General features: G+C 33.9%; 1 protein-coding gene across 1 annotated transcript in view; it reads right to left on the bottom strand.

The window, feature by feature from the left end:
* LOC148945499 (glutamyl aminopeptidase-like) overlaps nucleotides 1-18,935 on the bottom strand; it is a 146,255-nt gene that overhangs the window by 4,633 nt on the left and 122,687 nt on the right. Inside the window, exons 13-15 of the mRNA XM_089099323.1 lie at nucleotides 16,204-16,349; nucleotides 10,028-10,274; nucleotides 977-1,085 (exon numbers count right to left, since the gene is read on the bottom strand). Of these exons, the coding sequence (XP_088955449.1) occupies nucleotides 977-1,085; nucleotides 10,028-10,274; nucleotides 16,204-16,349 (502 nt within the window). The remainder of the gene's footprint in view (nucleotides 1-976; nucleotides 1,086-10,027; nucleotides 10,275-16,203; nucleotides 16,350-18,935) is intronic.

Raw genomic sequence — 18,935 nt, 5'->3', positions numbered from 1 at the left:
GATTCTTCCTAACATGACAATTTTTTCTTTACCAAGACCATTTTTAAATTTCCATTCGCTAAGGGCAAGGTTCGTTCTTTATTAGGTTGTCCCTAAGCGGGCAACCAAGATTAAAAAAAAGTGTCTATTGTTGAATTTAAAAATAAGAACAACTAAGAATACATGCAAAGAGAGAGAGGCCAAAGGATGACAAATCTGACTACATAAAGAAAAATTGACACTAACATACCCCTATGCATTAGTACATGCTTAGGATGACATAACAAAAAAAGGGTGAAGAAAAAATAAACACGCCACTGTTTTGGGTAATGATAGTGAAAATAAGCGATAGCTAAAAATAAAAAATAAAAAGCGTGATGTTCCCTATGAGCTTGTCCCGATGTCATTAAACAGGACGAACGATCGTTGAAACATGGGCGAGGGCTCATTTGATCGCAAACTTTGAAACCTATTGTGGCTGAGTAGCCACCATAACATAGAATCAAAATGTCTATATAAACATTTTTTTTAAACTCCAGTGGCAACACGATGCGAGAAAGTTCGGGGTATGGGTTACAAATTAAGGAAAATTCCTATATCCAAATTAAGGCTTTATAGATTCATCTTAGTAGACAAATGGAGATGTTACATATTGCAGAGATCAGAGCCATTCAAGGAATTTTAGTTTGCGATAGAATGGCCCAAATTAAAGCCCCATGGCCCAAGCCCCCTCCCGAAGCTTCGTACATATGGACACGTGGCAACTCTTTCGATTGTTGGTCACTCAGAGGTCATTTAGAGAACCATCCAAAATGATTAAACTTTACTCATTAAAAATTGATTTCATCAACAAATTAAGTTACAATGTAGAATTTGAGAAGATTTGTCTTTACAAAAAACATCCAAAATTTTCCTCTTTTTTAAGCAAAGAGGCTATGACTAAAGCTAAGCTTTTCGGAAAAGTTACAATAAAGAGAAAAACGAAGTGAAAACAAACCTCATCCAACTGGATCTGTTTGCTAAATCTGCTTGTAATACTTTTGACCATGTTTCCAAGGTAACGATCATTCAGAGTGAAACGGTCGACCAAGTATTGCCATTCGTCCCTATAAATATATAACGACTGATTAATTATTAATGCATCCCTTCTTGAATAACCTCTCTACAAGACAGGAAAACTGAAATGGTGTCTCCGATCTCAAATAAAAACAAAATAAAGATAATTGCATAGTATTTTATTTTTTTGGCATTTTATCAAACAACAGATTAGGAAAAATTAATAAAGGAAAGTCAAAACCTACATCGTGCATATTTTTTTCCGTTGTGGTCGGGTAAATGTGGTATTAAACACCACAAGAAAACTTTTATTTCAACAAAAAAGCTACAATTTTAAGGGACCTTGCCTTGACAAGCAAGACCGTACCCAGGACTTTTTTTCGGGGAATGTTTTACTCAAGGATATTTTTTTGGGGAAGGGGGGGGGGGTGGTATAAAAAACCCAAAAAACGCATACAAAGTGTGTTAATATCCATTTTTGTTACGTTTTTACGAGTCAGACAAACATTTCGGGGGGGGGGGGTTCAGACCTCCTACTCCCCCCACCCCTGGGCACGGCCTTGTCGAAAAGCAATGAAAAGCTTTTCAATGTAAATATATATTTTAAGTTTTTATTTAAAAGTATTTATTCCATGAAAGCATTAAGCCCTTGTCCCATCTGGGTGGCAGGACATTTAAAAATTTATTTAGGGAATTTCCTCGATATGTTTACTAACACAACAATATGAAACCAGTAAAGGGTTTTGAAAATATCATTCCCAAAATCTTGCAATTTCAACGATTTACCTTATAACTTATGCAAAGAATGTTTCCCAAAAAGAATGATTGCCAAATAGTGACTGAATACAATTTTTCGAATTTTTTTTTCTTATTTCTTGTGGTTTCCACATTATATTTAACATTCTAACTATGTATAGACAGCCCCTAAGAAAATCTTAAAAAATCACTGTTTTCACGTATGAATAGGCCTCAAACGGGCCTAACGGGCAAAAGATGAGCTTATTTTGATACCCTTAGTGATTCAACAGTAGAAGATATAAAAATTAGTTAAACTAACAGCGAAAAATTGAATATACCAAAGTTTATACTTCCGGGTTCTTTGAATGATTTTTGACGTTTTTTTTTTTTGTTTTGATTCATTTTAAATTTATTCATTCTTCATAATTCTCTCGTAATTTTTCGGCGAAGTTTTCTTTTTATTTACATTGGCTTCCCTGTTACATTTAATATTCAACTAAAATTACGAATAAACTGTCCTCTCCGCTTTAAGGATTCGGATAATTTATTGTTCTTGTACAAAATTATAGCCTGCACAACATGCAGCACGGATTCGAGGCTTAAAGACACTAAATGACTTAATTTTTCTCGGCATTTTTGATGAATCAAAAGAATTTTTATTGCATGTTTATGGATTTATCGCCATTAAGTTTTTTGCATTTTATTTGACAAAAGAGCAAAAAAAAGGAAAGAAAATATTTGTAGCAACTTAAGTACCAACTTAAGTACAACTTAAGGTACCAAGGACAGTGAAAACCAAATTTGTTTGAATTAAAAAACGGAATTAATTTAATTAATGAAATTAAATTTGAATCAAATAAATACATATCTTAAACAATAAGTACAAAATAAGCTAAAAATATGGAAGCAAATAGCTTAACAAGGTATAACTTTCCTTTAAAGGGTAGCTGTTTTTGAGAATTACCAGATTGTTAATAATCGAATTTTCACGGACCAAAGACATTATCAAATTTAAGAAAAATGTTTCACTTATTTATTACCACGGCTCAACTTGGCAAAACCGACGATTTGATGCTACCATTAAAACTTAAAAATTTCTAAAAATGCAAGGAAAAATCTTGGAAAACGCAGATCTCAGATGGATCTACGGGGCAAAATATGTTTTATTTTGATGTCCTTTGTGCTTTAGCAATAGTAGGTTTAAAAAATAATCACACTAAGAGAGAAAAACAGGGAATGATCCAAAAGTTGACGCTTCCAGGTTCTTCCACTGAAGGTTCAGTGGGAATTTATTCATTCTTCACTGACCATTTGTAATTGCTTTATCTCAGCTTCGTTATACTGAGCTAAGAGTTTGAACCAGGCTGTAGCAACACCCTACTAGGCTAAGGCAAGGACCTTAGTGGTCAAGTAGCGTCGCTAATTCGATACAAAATAATTTGGAATTTTTTGACAATGTTTTCATTTTATTTCCCGTGACTTCCATATAAATTACAGTACTGGTTGAAGGCTTAAGCCAATCCAGCTACGCTCACTCCTCCTCCATCCCAATCTATTCAAAACCTCCCTCTTTACACCCTCCCAGGAAATTCCCATTTCCCTTAAATCTTTCTGTACGACATCTTCCCACCCGAACCGCGGACGACCTACTTTCCGTTTAGCCTTAGATGGTTGGCCGAAAAGAACAATCTCTGGCAATCTGTCATCCTGCATCCGCAGAACGTGCCCTACCCATCTCAACATTTTTCTCAATACAGCCCTAGAAAGCAGGATTGAACCAGACTTTTTGTACAGCCTACTGTTTGAAATATTGTCAGTCAGTCGGGTACCCAGAACAATCCGTAGGCAATTTCTCTGGAAAACATCTAGCAAATCTTCGTCCGTTTTTCGAAGTGCCCATGCTTCAGAATCATATGTGACCATTGTCATCACTGTAACTACCATTACTCTAATTTTTAAATTATTAGGAAAAAATCGAGAATTCAGTGTTTAATGAGAACGAACTCCATATTCAGTTACGTAGTTTTAGATAGCCGCGGCATAAAACTTAAAACAAAAAAAGTTGGGTAAAAATCAGCAAAAACTAAGTTAAAAATGCATGGTAGCAAACAGCTTAAGGGGGTAAGCTTTCTTTTAAAGGTATATTGTCTTTGGGAATTAACAGCTTGTTAATATTTGATTTTTTACGGAAAAAAATTACTGTCAAATTAAATAATTGGTTTTGCTTATCTATTTTCATATTTTAACATGGCAACACTGATAAAAATGTGGCATGCACCTAAAGCTTCAGAGTTTTGTTTTTCCTTTTTTCCTTAATGCTTCAGAGCTCCTTTTTTTTTGGGGGGGGGGGCTTGATATTCAATTTATCCATTCTCCCCTGAAGATTCATAAATCATTTTTTGGTTCTTTTTGTTGCAATTGTCATTAAAAAAAAAAAAAAAATTTTATCAGAGATAAAAAAAAAATAAAGAAAGTTATGAACTATATTACATATAAAAACTACAATAAGTGAACATAGAATTAATCATGCTAAAGGAAATATAAAAAGAAAATGAAAAAAGAAACAAGCAACTGTGAGTTTCGATGTGGCAAACAACAAGGATTTGTCGCACAATGATTCAACTGTGAAAATTCTAGACAAGTGGTTTACACGTCTGGTTCTTTGTTGAGCAGATTATCTTTTTTATATCAATTTTTATTATTTCGTTTTTTTGTTTATTTTTAATTTCTTTAATTTATTTTTAATTTTATCATTAATGTTTTATATACAGTCATTCGAACAAGTACCTAAAAGTATTCTTAAAGAATTCCTAGGAAAGATATCTAGTATATCTTCTTCAACGTTTCAAGGCACACATATTAATAATAATAATAATTTCTTAATAATAATTTCTTCTCGCTCATAAAAAAAAAGAAAAAGTGGAATAATCGAAAAAAAAGAAAAGAAAAATAAGAACACTTTAATGCCAGAGAATAAAATCAAACATCAACTTATTTACTCAAACTCGCAGATAAGGTGTGAAGGCAAACAGTCGCACAATCAATTGCCCTTATCTCGGCACTTCTTTCAGACACGACACAATGTCAATAATTTCGGAGACCACACTGCCTTTCCATGACAATAATTAAAAGTTCAAATTGGGATTAAATTCTTTTAATAGACAGTGTTTCACAAACAGTCGTAGGAATTCATAAAAAATATCGAACATTTCTGTCACATATGCAGTAACTGTCATCAGTAGTAAACACTGAACAGTTTTACTACTCATCAGTAGTAAATCAGTTTTACTACTGATGACGGTCACTGCATATGTGACCGAAATACCTGGTATTTTTTGGAAATTTCTATTCCCAAAATAGAAATTCCCAAAAAATGAAATTCCCTGTTTATGAAACACTGTCTATTAAAATGATTTTATCCCTATTTGAACTTTTATTTATCACAATGTCAATCCACATTGTCAAATCCAAAATGTCAAAACCACATGCAAAATGTCAAAACCACATTTTGAAACCTTAGAACAAATGCGTTTCTCTCACAGAGCGGGTATCTAAGCAAAAACTTCGAATATTTACAGTAGACACACCGAAGTTTTAGTTTTTCAGTTTGAACGAACACGTCCAAAATTGGCAAAACATACAGAAGGGGAGAGAGAGAGCAACTGCTGTGTAAAGCTTTGCAAAAATCTTCCTGCTCAGGCTAAACTTCAAGGAGGACAACCTTTGATAATTTTCTCAATTATCAATAACACGAATTTCTATTATCTTGTCCGTACATTATTCCCATATACTTAATAGGTTTCCCAGGGAGAATTTTTTTTTTTGTTCAACTGTCGCAACTAAATTTCCACTGCATTGCTGTTTACTTGCCGATGGTGTAAATTCTAAAAATTTAGTCTTTAGTGCATTAACTCGTAAGCCAGTACTTTCGTATCCAGCAATCTGACGATTAAAAAGAGCAAGATTGCAACTAAGCATTGGTAAGTCTTCCACAAATGAAAGCAGCCTAAGGTCGTAGAGAATGATAACGATACGGAGGTTCACTCGCTGATTCGGGGGGCTCAGCACAACAGGGGCAGCAGGGTTGATTAATGCAGTCTCGAGAAAAATGCTCGAGCAATTAACACCTGAAGCACCTTTTGAGAATTTCTCTGAGGAGGGTGTATTCGACAAAAAACCTTTCCGGATAGCCCTGACCTGTGATGGTGCATTAACAATGTAATTCCGGATAGCCCTGACCTGTGATGGTGCATTAACAATGTAATTCCGGATAGCCCTGACCTGTGATGGTGCATTAACAATGTAATTCCGGATAGCCCTGACCTGTGATGGTGCATTAACAATGTAATTCCGGATAGCCCTGACCTGTGATGGTGCATTAACAATGTAATTCGAACTGTCTCTTAAGTCCCAAATCTTGTAGCTTCTGTAACAAGGGGGTTAGCGACAATTATTTTTTTAGAGTAGTACCTATCGGGACGAATTTTTCCTTGTGGTATTTCACTTCAATGTAAGATATCTTGGATAACGACTCGTTCAGGGCTTGAGCAGCAGAGTCCGTTATAATATAAGCCACTAAGTCATACTTCGTCTGCCAAATCTTCTGCCCAGGGGTTATAAAAACCTCGTTTAACCCTTTCTGACTTGAAAAAGACTCAGTCTTTTCAAGGGCTAGACCACTAATGAACACTAGATTGAGCAGTTTTTCAGCTGCCGGGAGCGGGGATCAATCAGAAGGCTGGGAAAAAGAGGCTTTGGTCCATCATTGTTTCCAGCTTTAAGACGCAATCATTTACACGGACTGTCATGGAGCTGATCACATCTGTGGGATACGAGGGATTTCAGAAATTTTCCATATCGTAAACCAGACTCTAAGCTCACGGTAATTGTGTAGAGTTTTTACATGTTATACATATCGCTGAACATCACATAACGGCCAATTTGAAACTATCTTTCTTTCTATAGGTTTTCATCATAAGAAAAAGGATGAAGAATACGACATTGGACTTTACCGTCCCTACCAGTGGTACTGATCTCCGTTTCATGGCCCTTCAGCCAGGAATTGCAATAGGGGGTAAGGGGCCAGCCATCCTGTGCTTTCGCACATCTTTCCTGTTTACCTTCCCCAGGTTTCTCCAGGTACCCATTTAAAGCAGGGTCGACTCTGAATGAGCTTACAGAGTTACGTCACTGACCCCCGTTCCAAACCAAATAACCAGCGACACCAGGGCTCGAGCCCCGGTCGTTATTGACAAATGATTTCAAGTCTAGCGTGCCAACCACTCAGGTAGGATGGCTGCTTAAAAATGAAATTCTTTGAAACCCGGGGGATTTAATAATATTCATAATATCAACAATATTATTGAGCTATTCATGTGCTTCACGAGTCTGTTCGCGAGTATAGAACTTGATGCCAGTACAGATTACGGAATTTTTCGTAACACCTTGATGCCTCAGATAAGTTTCAGCAACATTCAGTACAGGTGAACATGTATATCAGTAATTCACGCAAGAACATCACCAGCAAATCACGGAAGCATATCCAAAAATCACAGTCTAACTTCAGGCAGGTCGTTACACAATGCCAATATCCAAAATCAATGTCCAGGAACAAGGGAAGCATCGGGACCCACTCGTCCATTCCTGCATTAAGGGTAACGAAATATCAGCGGGTACCTACAGCACTTGTGGCGAGTTCTCTTTCCTCATCTGCTTGTTGCCTGAAAGATCTGCACAACACTGATAATACACCTTTAGACTACGGAATGTATATGGCGCTACAACTTCACCTTAAGATTATTATATATGGCGTTGTGAGATTGCAATGTTAGACAGCGTCGATTAGTAATCAAATAGAAAAGCCTAAAGCAATGCTTGGAGGGAGAAAAAAAAACACAGCCACAGTATATATTCCACTGCAATACTTTACTACTGTCATTAACGTGACTTTCGGTATCCTAATCCTAGTTCGAAATATATATCTTCCTATTCTTCCAAACATACTTGAACTGCAAGAGAACACTCTGCCTCGGCAGTTCTCCGGCATCCCTGATGGATGCAGCGATGATTTACATCATCCCTGCATCCACCATCCTTGTTAATATTGATGCCTGAAAAAAAGGTTGAAAGATCAACCTCGATCGTACCCATAAATCCACAGTACTTGCGGCGACAACTTATCAAAGATGACGATCAGATTTTGATTGTGACTTTTACATGTCGTGAGATACAAGTATTTTTCACAAAGTAGCCTAAAGCCTTACTTTAGGCTAGGTTAAAAAAGTGTTTTATACACTTTTAGGTTAGGTTAGGTAACCTAACCAACCTAACGATCTTTCCATGAGAGAAGGGACATTTCTATGAAGAAATGTCCCTGGATTTCCTAGAACTATTAAAAAAAACGATAAAAAATTAAATAAAAAAAGTTTTTCAACTGAAAGTAAGGAGCAAAATCAAAACTTAAAACGAACAGAAACTATCGCGTATATGATTGGGTTCGCCCCTAGTCAATACCTCGTTCTTTACGCTCTTATACCATTGCACTCGCTTTTATACCATTGAATAATGTCATAAGACACTGATCTGAAGAACAGTGTCTGTTCATCAGACACTAATTCATCGTTCGCTTAAATTATTCAAATACTTATCACTAATATAAGGTCGTTGAAACAGGAACATAAAACTATTCCTAGACATTTCCTCGGCAAAACATCTAGCATATCTTCCTCAACTTTTCAAGGCACATATATTTCAGGACTATTCTTGACAAGTGCGTAGCTTCCATCATCCTAGTTTTAGTTTTAAGATTCATCTTCTTATTCCTCCAAAAATGTTCCATAGCAAAAAACAAGAAAAAACATCACATGCCTTGGATATTTTACTTTTCACATCTTCATTGAATCCAACAATTCTACAAAATACTGACTGTGAAGAAATTTGAAAAATTAGTTTTGATAGAGCGCAAAAATGGGCAGTACTTGCAGAACAAATTTGGATAAACATGGATAAAGGGACAAACATTCAAAGGATACAAAAAAAGATAAATATAATAATGTCTTAAGCCTCAAAAATTATGTATTTGACTCTGAACAAGAGGTTTCAGCATAAAAGACGTCATTTCTGTAATTAGAGAGGTTCTGCCATTCCTATCAGCACACATATTATATGCTTACTTCAAAAATGAACGGGGTCAGCCAAACACAGATCCAGACTCAATTTTCGTCTTTTTTTAGGGGGGAGGGGGTATTTGAAAGGGAGAAGGTTTACATTTGTAAGTATAAATTACTATTTTTGGGCTAAAAATAAAGCTTTGTACGATTTGAAACAGAAGCTATGGTGTCATGGCCTAGATTGATCTCATATGGAAAGATCCATAAAACAATATTTGCCACCAAGTTTGTAATTATTTTCGAATTTTAAGTGTAAATAAATTTTTTTCGAATTTATGAATTCTAAATTATCAGACATTGCATTACCTGACAAAAATGTAGACAAGAGGTTTGACAAATTTCCCATCAAAACCATCTTTTCTGTATTTAGAGGGAGCTGCCCCCCCCCCTTCGTCAACAAACATATTGTAAGCTTAGTTCAACTATATTCCTGCAAATGAATGGAGGTCAGGCAAAGAGAGGCAAAGAGAATGGAGGTCATTCAGTGTGAAGTTTCTTTTTTTGGGAGAGGAGTTAAAGGGAAAAAGTACCCATCTTAGAGTATAAGTGACTCTTTTTTGACGAAAAGTACTGCATTATATATTTTTGAGTAGAAACAACCGTGTCATGACCTGGTTTGACCTTTAAAAAAACATCTAAAAACATTGTTTTCAAGGTTTGGAATTTTCGACATTTTATGCGGAATTTTGAAATTTAATTTTTTACATTAATTTACGTGACAAAATTCCAGAAAAGGGTTTCGGCGAAATCCCCATTAACCTATTTTGTATTAGATATGTGTTTAACATGTGTCATCATACGTATTGTAGGTTTAGTTCAAATACGTTCCTACAAAGGAATGGAGGTTAGGCAACCACAGAATTATATGTTACGTTTTTTCGTCGGGGGGGGGGGGGGGCATTTGAAGGGGAGGAGGTTCATATTTCTGAGTATAGCTGACTATTTTTGGACCGAAGATACGATACATATTACATTTTGAGCAAAAACAACGGTGCCACGGCCTTGTGCTCGGAAAGGCCTATTTGCGGCAAGGTTGGAATTTTTCTGACTATGAATTTGAACAAGGTAATCGGACATTGATTTACCTGACAAAATTCCAGACAAGAGGTTCACCAATGGGATTTCCAGCAATGTACTGGAGTACGCTAAAATAGTCCTGAGATCTTACAAATGAGTCATTCTTCGCTAGAATTAAATACTGATTGATAATGTACGGATCCTGGACACTGGCCAAGCCTTGAAGCAATTTAGTTTTTTCTTGTACATCAGCCTCTTGGAGATAGCGATCCCATACCGTTTTCCATATTGTTTCGTTTCCAATAGAAGACATCCCTTAAACAATAAAATAGAAGTTAAAGTAATTTTAGAATTCCATTATTTAAAAAAATGTAGAACAACCTAATTCGTCCGCTATATCATACATCTAACTCCATTTAATGATGAAGTGAAACCATAATAAAACCTGAATATATTTAGTTGGATAAAGTTGGTTACAAATTTTACTTTTTTCGTTCATTTTCAACAAGCCCTGCTTTAAAAAAATACCCGAAATATTTGCGATTCTTGTCAAACAAAGGGTAAATCACAAGGAAAATAAATAGAAAATAGTCAAATTTCAAACAATTTAATGAGATCGGGAATTGAATTTAGGATTAAAAAGAGGACATACACAATTGTTGATGTAATGATAAGAAAGAGGTAAGGTACAGGTTGTTTTTTTGTTAATGTGATGATTGTTAATGTGATGATAATGTGATGATTAATGTGATGATTGTTAATATTGTTTTGTTGATGTTGTTTTGCTGATGTAATGATAAGAAAGAGGTAAGGTTAAGGTTGTTTTATTGTTAATGTGATGATAATGTGATGATTAATGTGATGATTGTTAATATTGTTTTGTTGATGTTGTTTTGCTGATGTAATGATAAGAAAGAGATAAGGTAAAGGTTGTTTTATTGTTAATGTGATGATAATGTGATGATTAATGTGATGATTGTTAATATTGTTTTGTTGATGTTGTTTTGCTGATGTAAGAAAGAGGTAAGGTAAAGGTTGTTTTATTGTTAATGTGATGATAATGTGATGATTGTTAATATTGTTTTGTTGATGTTGTTTTGCTGATGTAATGATACGAAAGAGGTAAGGTAAAGGTTGTTTTATTGTTAATGTGATGATAATGTGATAATTAATGTGATGATTGTTAATATTGTTTTGTTGATGTTGTTTTGCTGATGTAATGATAAGAAAGAGATAAGGTAAAGGTTGTTTTATTGTTAATGTGATGATAATGTGATGATTAATGTGATGATTGTTAATATTGTTTTGTTGATGTTGTTTTGCTGATGTAATGATAAGAAAGAGGTAAGGTAAAGGTTGTTTTATTGTTAATGTGATTATAATGTGATGATTGTTAATATTGTTTTGTTGATGTTGTTTTGCTGATGTAATGATAAGAAAGAGATAAGGTAAAGGTTGTTTTATTGTTAATGTGATGATAATTTGATGATTAATTTGATTATTGTTAATATTGTTTTGTTGATGTTGTTTTGCTGATGTAATGATAAGAAAGAGGTAAGGTAAAGGTTGTTTTATTGTTAATGTGATGATAATGTGATGATTTTTAATATTTTTTTGTTGATGTTGTTTTGCTGATGTAATGATAAGAAAGAGATAAGGTAAAGGTTGTTTTATTGTTAATGTGATGATAATTTGATGATTAATGTGATGATTGTTAATATTGTTTTGTTGATGTTGTTTTGCTGATGTAATGATAAGAAAGAGGTAAGGTAAAGGTTGTTTTATTGTTAATGTGATGATAATGTGATGATTAATGTGATGATTGTTAATATTGTTTTGTTGATGTTGTTTTGCTGATGTAATGATAAGAAAGAGGTAAGGTACAGGTTGTTTTATTGTTAATGTGATGATTAATGTGATGATCGTTAATGTTGTTTTGTCGATAAGAAAGAGGTAAGGTACAGGTTGTTTTACATAAAGAAAGAAAAACGAGCAAAAATGGGGTTTTTGCTCGTTTTTCTTTCTTTATGTGATGTCAGGCCAATGTGGTTTAAGAAATTATCTACAGGTTGTTTTAAGAGGTTAGGTACTCTTAGAGTACACTCACAGTGAAAATGAGATATTATTGTTTGAACTGGTTAAGTGGGAACTTATACAGTAGGAACTTAATTGAGGAGGGGGGGTGTGGATGGAGTTGTATTTGAATGGTGGTTGTTGCCCTGGGGATGTTTGGGAGAAGGTGTTTTTTTTTTTTTAAATTAAATAGTTTAGGATGTTTCTAGGAATGTTAACGTAGATAATCGCTAAGCGTTAGCAAAAATTAATTCCCCCCCCCCCCTAATGTAGTGATTTATATCTGTAATGGTTTATATTTTTGTTTATTGTTAAATAACGTCAAGGGATATCCATAAATTTCGATAAAATTGGAAATTAAATTCTTAATGAAAAACACCCCCATCTGCAGTTAAGCAGTTTCTGATAGTAATGGGCGCCAAATTGAAAAATGAAAAACGTAGGTGGAGAATCAAAAAAATAAGCTAAAATTGAAAAAGCCAAATTAAAAAATGAAAAACGTAAGTGGATAATTAAAAAAATAAGCTTAAATTGAAAAATGAAAAACGTAGGTGGAGAATTAGAAAAATAAGCTGAAATTGAAAAAGCCAAATTGAAAAATGAAAAACATAGATGGAGAATCAGAAAAATAAGCTAAAATTGAAAAAACCAAATTGAAAAATGAAAAACGTAGGTGGAGAATCAGAAAAATAAGCTAAAAACCCATGGCAGCGAAGGGCTTAAGAAGATGTATCTTTGAGAATCAACAGATTGTTAATGTTTGAATTTACACAGACGAAAATGTGACATTGCCTTAAAAACTTGGTCACAGTAATAGATGAAAACAAGAAAAACATAGATGAAAAAAAATAATCAAAAGTAAGAAGGTTTGAGTAAAAACATTTATATTAAATAATACGGTGATTTTTTCTCTTAAATTGTTACGTCAGTCCATGCCTTAACCATTCCTACTTAAAGAAAAGGAGTTCACTAGTAGTAAGGGTAATCCCAGGTTTTCATGGAACTACAAAAACGTCATAGTTTTGGCCCACTTTTCGAAAACATGGATCTCCAAAATAATTTGAAAATAATGACAATAGCTAATGAAAAACAAGAATCAGTCGATGAAGGTAAAAAATGGTGTTAAAAACGTCCATACTGAATAAATACGGCAATTTTTGCTTGAAAAACGCATCGTCAGCTATGACTCAACCATTACTAGTAGAAAAAAGAAGAATTTACTAGTTGTATATCTAACCCCAAGTTTCCATGTCACCACGTTTTTTTCTACTTTTTTCAAAAATGGATTTACAAAAAAAATTTGGTTACAGGAACTAAGGTAAAGCGAGGAAAAATCAATAAAGGTAGAAACTGGCGTAAAAAACGTACGTATTCGACATATATTGAAATTTTTGCTTGAAAACACTGCATCAGTCCATGCCTTAACAATTTCTAGTTAAAAAAAAGAATTTCACAGGTGGTATGTCTACTCCAAGTTTTCTTGGAGCCACGAAAATGCCACAATTTTTCTACTTTTCTAACACATTTAATCTGCAAAATAATTTGATCAGAATATCAAACAAAAACAAGAAAAAATCGATGAAGGTGAACAATCGCGTATAAAACATGTATTCAATAAATATGGCAATTTTTCGTGAAAAACGCTACGTCAGCAATGACTCAACCATTCCTAGTAAAAAAAAAAAGAAGAATTCACTAGTTGTATATCTAACCCCAGATTTCCATGCCACCACTTTTTTTCTACTTTTTTCAAAAATGAATTTACCAAAAAATTGGTCACAGGAACTAAAGTAAAGTGAGGAAAAATCAATGAAGATAGAAACTGGCGTAAAAAACGTCCGTATTCAATATATATTTAAATTTTTGCTTAAAAACGCTACGTCAGTCCATGCCTTAACAGTTTCTCGTTAAAAAAGAAGTTCACAGGTGGTATGTCTACTCCAAGTTTTCTTAGAGCCACGAATACGCACTAATTTTTCTATTTTTCTAACACATTTAATCTGCAAAATAATTTGATCAGAATATCAAACAAAAACAAGAAAAAATCGATGAAGGTGAACAATCGCGTATAAAACATGTATTCAATAAATATGGCAATTTTTCGTGAAAAACGCTACGTCAGCAATGACTCAACCATTCCTAGTAAAAAAAAAAAGAAGAATTCACTAGTTGTATATCTAACCCCAGATTTCCATGCCACCACTTTTTTTCTACTTTTTTCAAAAATGAATTTACAAAAAAATTGGTCACAGGAACTAAAGTAAAGTGAGGAAAAATCAATGAAGATAGAAACTGGCGTAAAAAACGTCCGTATTCAATATATATTTAAATTTTTGCTTAAAAACGCTACGTCAGTCCATGCCTTAACAGTTTCTCGTTAAAAAGAAGTTCACAGGTGGTATGTCTACTCCAAGTTTTCTTAGAGCCACGAATACGCACTAATTTTTCTATTTTTCTAACACATTTAATCTGCAAAATAATTTGATCAGAATATCAAACAAAAACAAGAAAAAATCGATGAAGGTGAACAATCGCGTATAAAACATGTATTCAATAAATATGGCAATTTTTCGTGAAAAACGCTACGTCAGCAATGACTCAACCATTCCTAGTAAAAAAAAAGAAGAATTCACTAGTTGTATATCTAACCCCAGATTTCCATGCCACCACTTTTTTTCTACTTTTTTCAAAAATGAATTTACAAAAAAATTGGTCACAGGAACTAAAGTAAAGTGAGGAAAAATCAATGAAGATAGAAACTGGCGTAAAAAACGTCCGTATTCAATATATATTTAAATTTTTGCTTAAAAACGCTACGTCAGTCCATGCCTTAACAGTTTCTCGTTAAAAAAGAAGTTCACAGGTGGTATGTCTACTCCAAGTTTTCTTAGAGCCACGAATACGCACTAATTTTTCTATTTTTCTAACACATTTAATCTGCAAAATAATTTGATCAGAATATCAAACAAAAACAAGAAAAAATCGATGAAGGTGAACAATCGCGTATAAAACATGTATTCAATAAATATGGCAATTTTTCGTGAAAAACGCTACGTCAGCAATGACTCAACCATTCCTAGTAAAAAAAAAAGAATTCACTAGTTGTATATCTAACCCCAGATTTCCATGCCACCACTTTTTTTCTACTTTTTTCAAAAATGAATTTACAAAAAAATTGGTCACAGGAACTAAAGTAAAGTGAGGAAAAATCAATGAAGATAGAAACTGGCGTAAAAAACGTCCGTATTCAATATATATTTAAATTTTTGCTTAAAAACGCTACGTCAGTCCATGCCTTAACAGTTTCTCGTTAAAAAGAAGTTCACAGGTGGTATGTCTACTCCAAGTTTTCTTAGAGCCACGAATACGCACTAATTTTTCTATTTTTCTAACACATTTAATCTGCAAAATAATTTGATCAGAATATCAAACAAAAACAAGAAAAAATCAATGAAGGTGAACAATGGCGTATAAAACATATGTATTCAATAAATATAGCAATTTTTCGTGAAAAACGCTACGTCAGCAATGACACAACCATTACTATTAAAAAAAAAGAAGGAATTTACTAGTTGTATGTCTAACCCCAAGTTTTCATGGAGCTGCAAAAAATTTAGTCGCAATAACGAAAACGTACGTTAATCCATGTCTTAACCATTCTTCACTAAAAAAAGGATGTCACTAGTGGTATATCTAACCCAAAGGTATACCATTATTCTAACGAGTACCTAAAACTAATTTGGTCACAATTTGGTCAAATATTCTGTAATTTACTTTACATTCTTCTATTTTCGGGAAAGTTCCTCCCTCCTCACCAATTTGATTCTACCGTACTTTCCAGCTAACGCCAATAATATTTCAAGGGGTATAAGGAGGTTTTTTTTCTTGAGGAGTCTCATAAAAAAAAAAAAAAAAAAAAAAAAAAAAAAAAAAAAAAGCATATCGATCCTGATTTTTGTGAATTCGAACGCATTTTTCTGGCGGATGGCTCTTGGAACAGTTTTAGTGTCCTGTTCAACTCATTCCTCTGTACCCAAATCGCAGTGCAATGATATTTAAATGGATCCACGAAAATGTCATACTTTTTTTCCCCAATTTTCTTACACACAAAAGTGCAAAAATAATTTGTAAGAGTAATTGAGAAAAATTAAAGTCGATGAAAAAGAGTTACCATATTTATAAACGACTGTTCGTATATTTGGTGACAGGGAATAACCAGGGTCTTGTATCCATTGTTGGAACCGATCAGTGGCACCAGTAACAATTTCGTCAACATTTACGTCGCATGCAAAATCTAGAATTGTTGACCGCAACAAGCTGCAAAATAACAATATAATACAAGTCATTTAAGAAAATCAAGCTATGAGTACTTGCTATGAATACCCTACCTAAACATTGCCTATTTATGGAATCAGGTATTATAAGGGCCGGGCACACGTTTTTCAAAGTGGGTGGGAGAAACGAAAAGGAGGGGGGAAAGCTGAACAGTTTTTCCAGGGGAGGGGGATTAAGATTGAAAGCTTTTTTGCCGGAAACGCTTCATATTCTTTCCGAATAAGACTTTCGACTTTTAACTTTTGTAAATTTTAGACAACCTAAGGGATGAGGGGCTAAAGTTTTCCTGATCTCTCCCGGGAAGACCTCCATGCATAAAAAGTAAAAAATAATAGCGAAGGGAGAGAATCAGATAAAGATGAATAAAAGCAGGTGTAACGGAGCTTTGGCATTGACACGTAGGAATGCATGGGTAAGGCTATAAACTAATGATACTGATACTGAGAAGCTTTTTAGTTGATAGTTGCACATATTTAACAATTGTCTCCTTCAATAGACACTTTTTTCTATCCCTACACTGCTCCATGCAGATTTCCTATTGTTCCAAACATAGGTGTAAGTCGTAAACTGTGAGTTAGTCTATTATATGTACTGATTTTCTTTTCCCAGCTTGAAACGCCACACGTATTGTTCCATTTATGCAGACGCTCGTTAAAAACGAAAAAAAAATAATTAAGAAACCAAGAAAATAGATTGATTTTCAGACAGTTGAAACAAAGCCAAAGCGAAAAGATAAAGCAGATATTTTGGCAAAGACCACCGCCAAGCCGTCCTCAGTGCTCAAAACAGATAAAGAAAAATGAAAAACAAAAGCACCGACCTTTTGAAGTGAACTACACCAAAACCAAGAAAACATCCTCGTTTCTCAATCTTTTTTTTTTTTTTTTTTTTTTTACGAAAATCTTGTATAGACAGTGCGGTCTTAGAAAGTATTTACGTTTAATGCAGATTTGAACTTGGAGAATAAGCGCCAATTCAGATAAACAAGGTAAATGGTTCAACACTTGGATGTTGTGCAAGGTTACTTTCCCGTATTCAGGGGAGGGGTACCGAACTTGAGCACCCTACCGCCGAAATTGTTTCTAGCGACGACTGCTAAATTGGGCGTAAAAATGTAGGCGAAAAACACTTGACCTCCATCGAACAAATAATTTTTTGGTAACACCCCCCACCAAACGAAAAGCCCTGCTTGGTTTTGAACGTCTTGACAAGTAATGCAGGAGCAGGAAAAAGCGTGACGAAGCGTGAGACGGTACATTGTCCAAAAGAAAAAAATGCTTTTGTTTCCATAATTTAGATGTATGTTACTCTATGAATTTATGTATGATGTATGTTTTACATACATAGATGTATGTTTTCTGGATTGTTTTAAGGTATTCAGGAAGAATCTAAAGGTTTTAATGATAATTAGCAGTTTGGCCACCAGGAAGCCAGTTAAGATATAGATTCCCATGAACACAGTTAAAAAATAAATGTCACTATTTCAAATTTTAGTTCGCCCATTCTAACGAGTTTAACTCACAATGAAGTTTTTTTTGTTTTTTTTTAATGCAAGGACTGACGCTTAGTCCCTGAATACGTGAAGCAGAGCTTAGAATTCTTAACTGGCTTCCACCAGGAAGCCAGTTAAGATATAAATTCTCATGAACACTGTTAAAAAATAAATGTCACTATTTCAAATTTTAGTTCGCCTATTCTAACGAGTTTAACTCACAATGAATTTTTTTTTTTTTTTTTTTTTTTTTTTTTTTTTTTTTTTTTTTAAGGACTGAGAGTCCCTGAATACGTGAAGCAGAGCTTAGAATTCTTAACTGGCTTCCACCAGGAAGCCAGTTAAAATATAGATTCCCATGAACACTGTTAAAAAATAAATGTCACTATTTCGAATTTTAGTTCGCCCATTCTAACGAGTTTAACTCACAATGAAGTTTTTTTTTTTTTTTTTTTTAATGCAAGGACTGACGCTTAGTCCCTGAATACGTGAAGCAGAGCTTAGAATTCCAAAAATAGCGTCTGATTCTACAAAATTACAGCTAATAGAGTTGGCTACAAAAAAAAAATGATTTTCTACAAAAAAACAAAGTTGAACAACATAATCGCATATTTACATCTTTGAATCCTATTGAATTACTGAAAAAAAATTGTAAATACACTATAGAACCTTTAGAATTAATTTATTTTTTGTTGCTAGAAAAATTATTGCTACTTCTTCTTCTTCTATAATTCGTGCTTTACCTTCATCGTATTCTATAGTTCTTGCTTGACAGCATTTTCCTTTTTATAACTTGAGAAATCATCTCTTCTATATTACACTCATAACATTGCCTACTATACATCCTTACTTTTCAAATGGGCTCCGCAAAAATACGAATAACCGCAAATTTCCAGTTTCTATACTTAGATGTATAATTTGCACTATAGCTTTCTTTTTATTCCTTTCTACAATTTCTATAAGGAAATTTATAGAGAGAATTACTAACTTGCCCAAAATGAGCAAATTATCACTTGTACATTCTTTTTCCTTTCTTTCTACTATCCCTATAAGGAAATTTAAAGAAAGGAATTACT

Source organism: Artemia sp. Qi Xiang Cuo, chromosome 13 (assembly GCF_049724085.1).
Source record: "Artemia sp. Qi Xiang Cuo chromosome 13, ASM4972408v1, whole genome shotgun sequence".
NCBI classification, from domain to species: Eukaryota; Metazoa; Arthropoda; class Branchiopoda; order Anostraca; family Artemiidae; genus Artemia; species Artemia sp. Qi Xiang Cuo.
The sequence above is the reverse complement of the archived record's forward strand: the minus strand, read 5'-3'. Positions and strand labels throughout refer to the sequence as shown.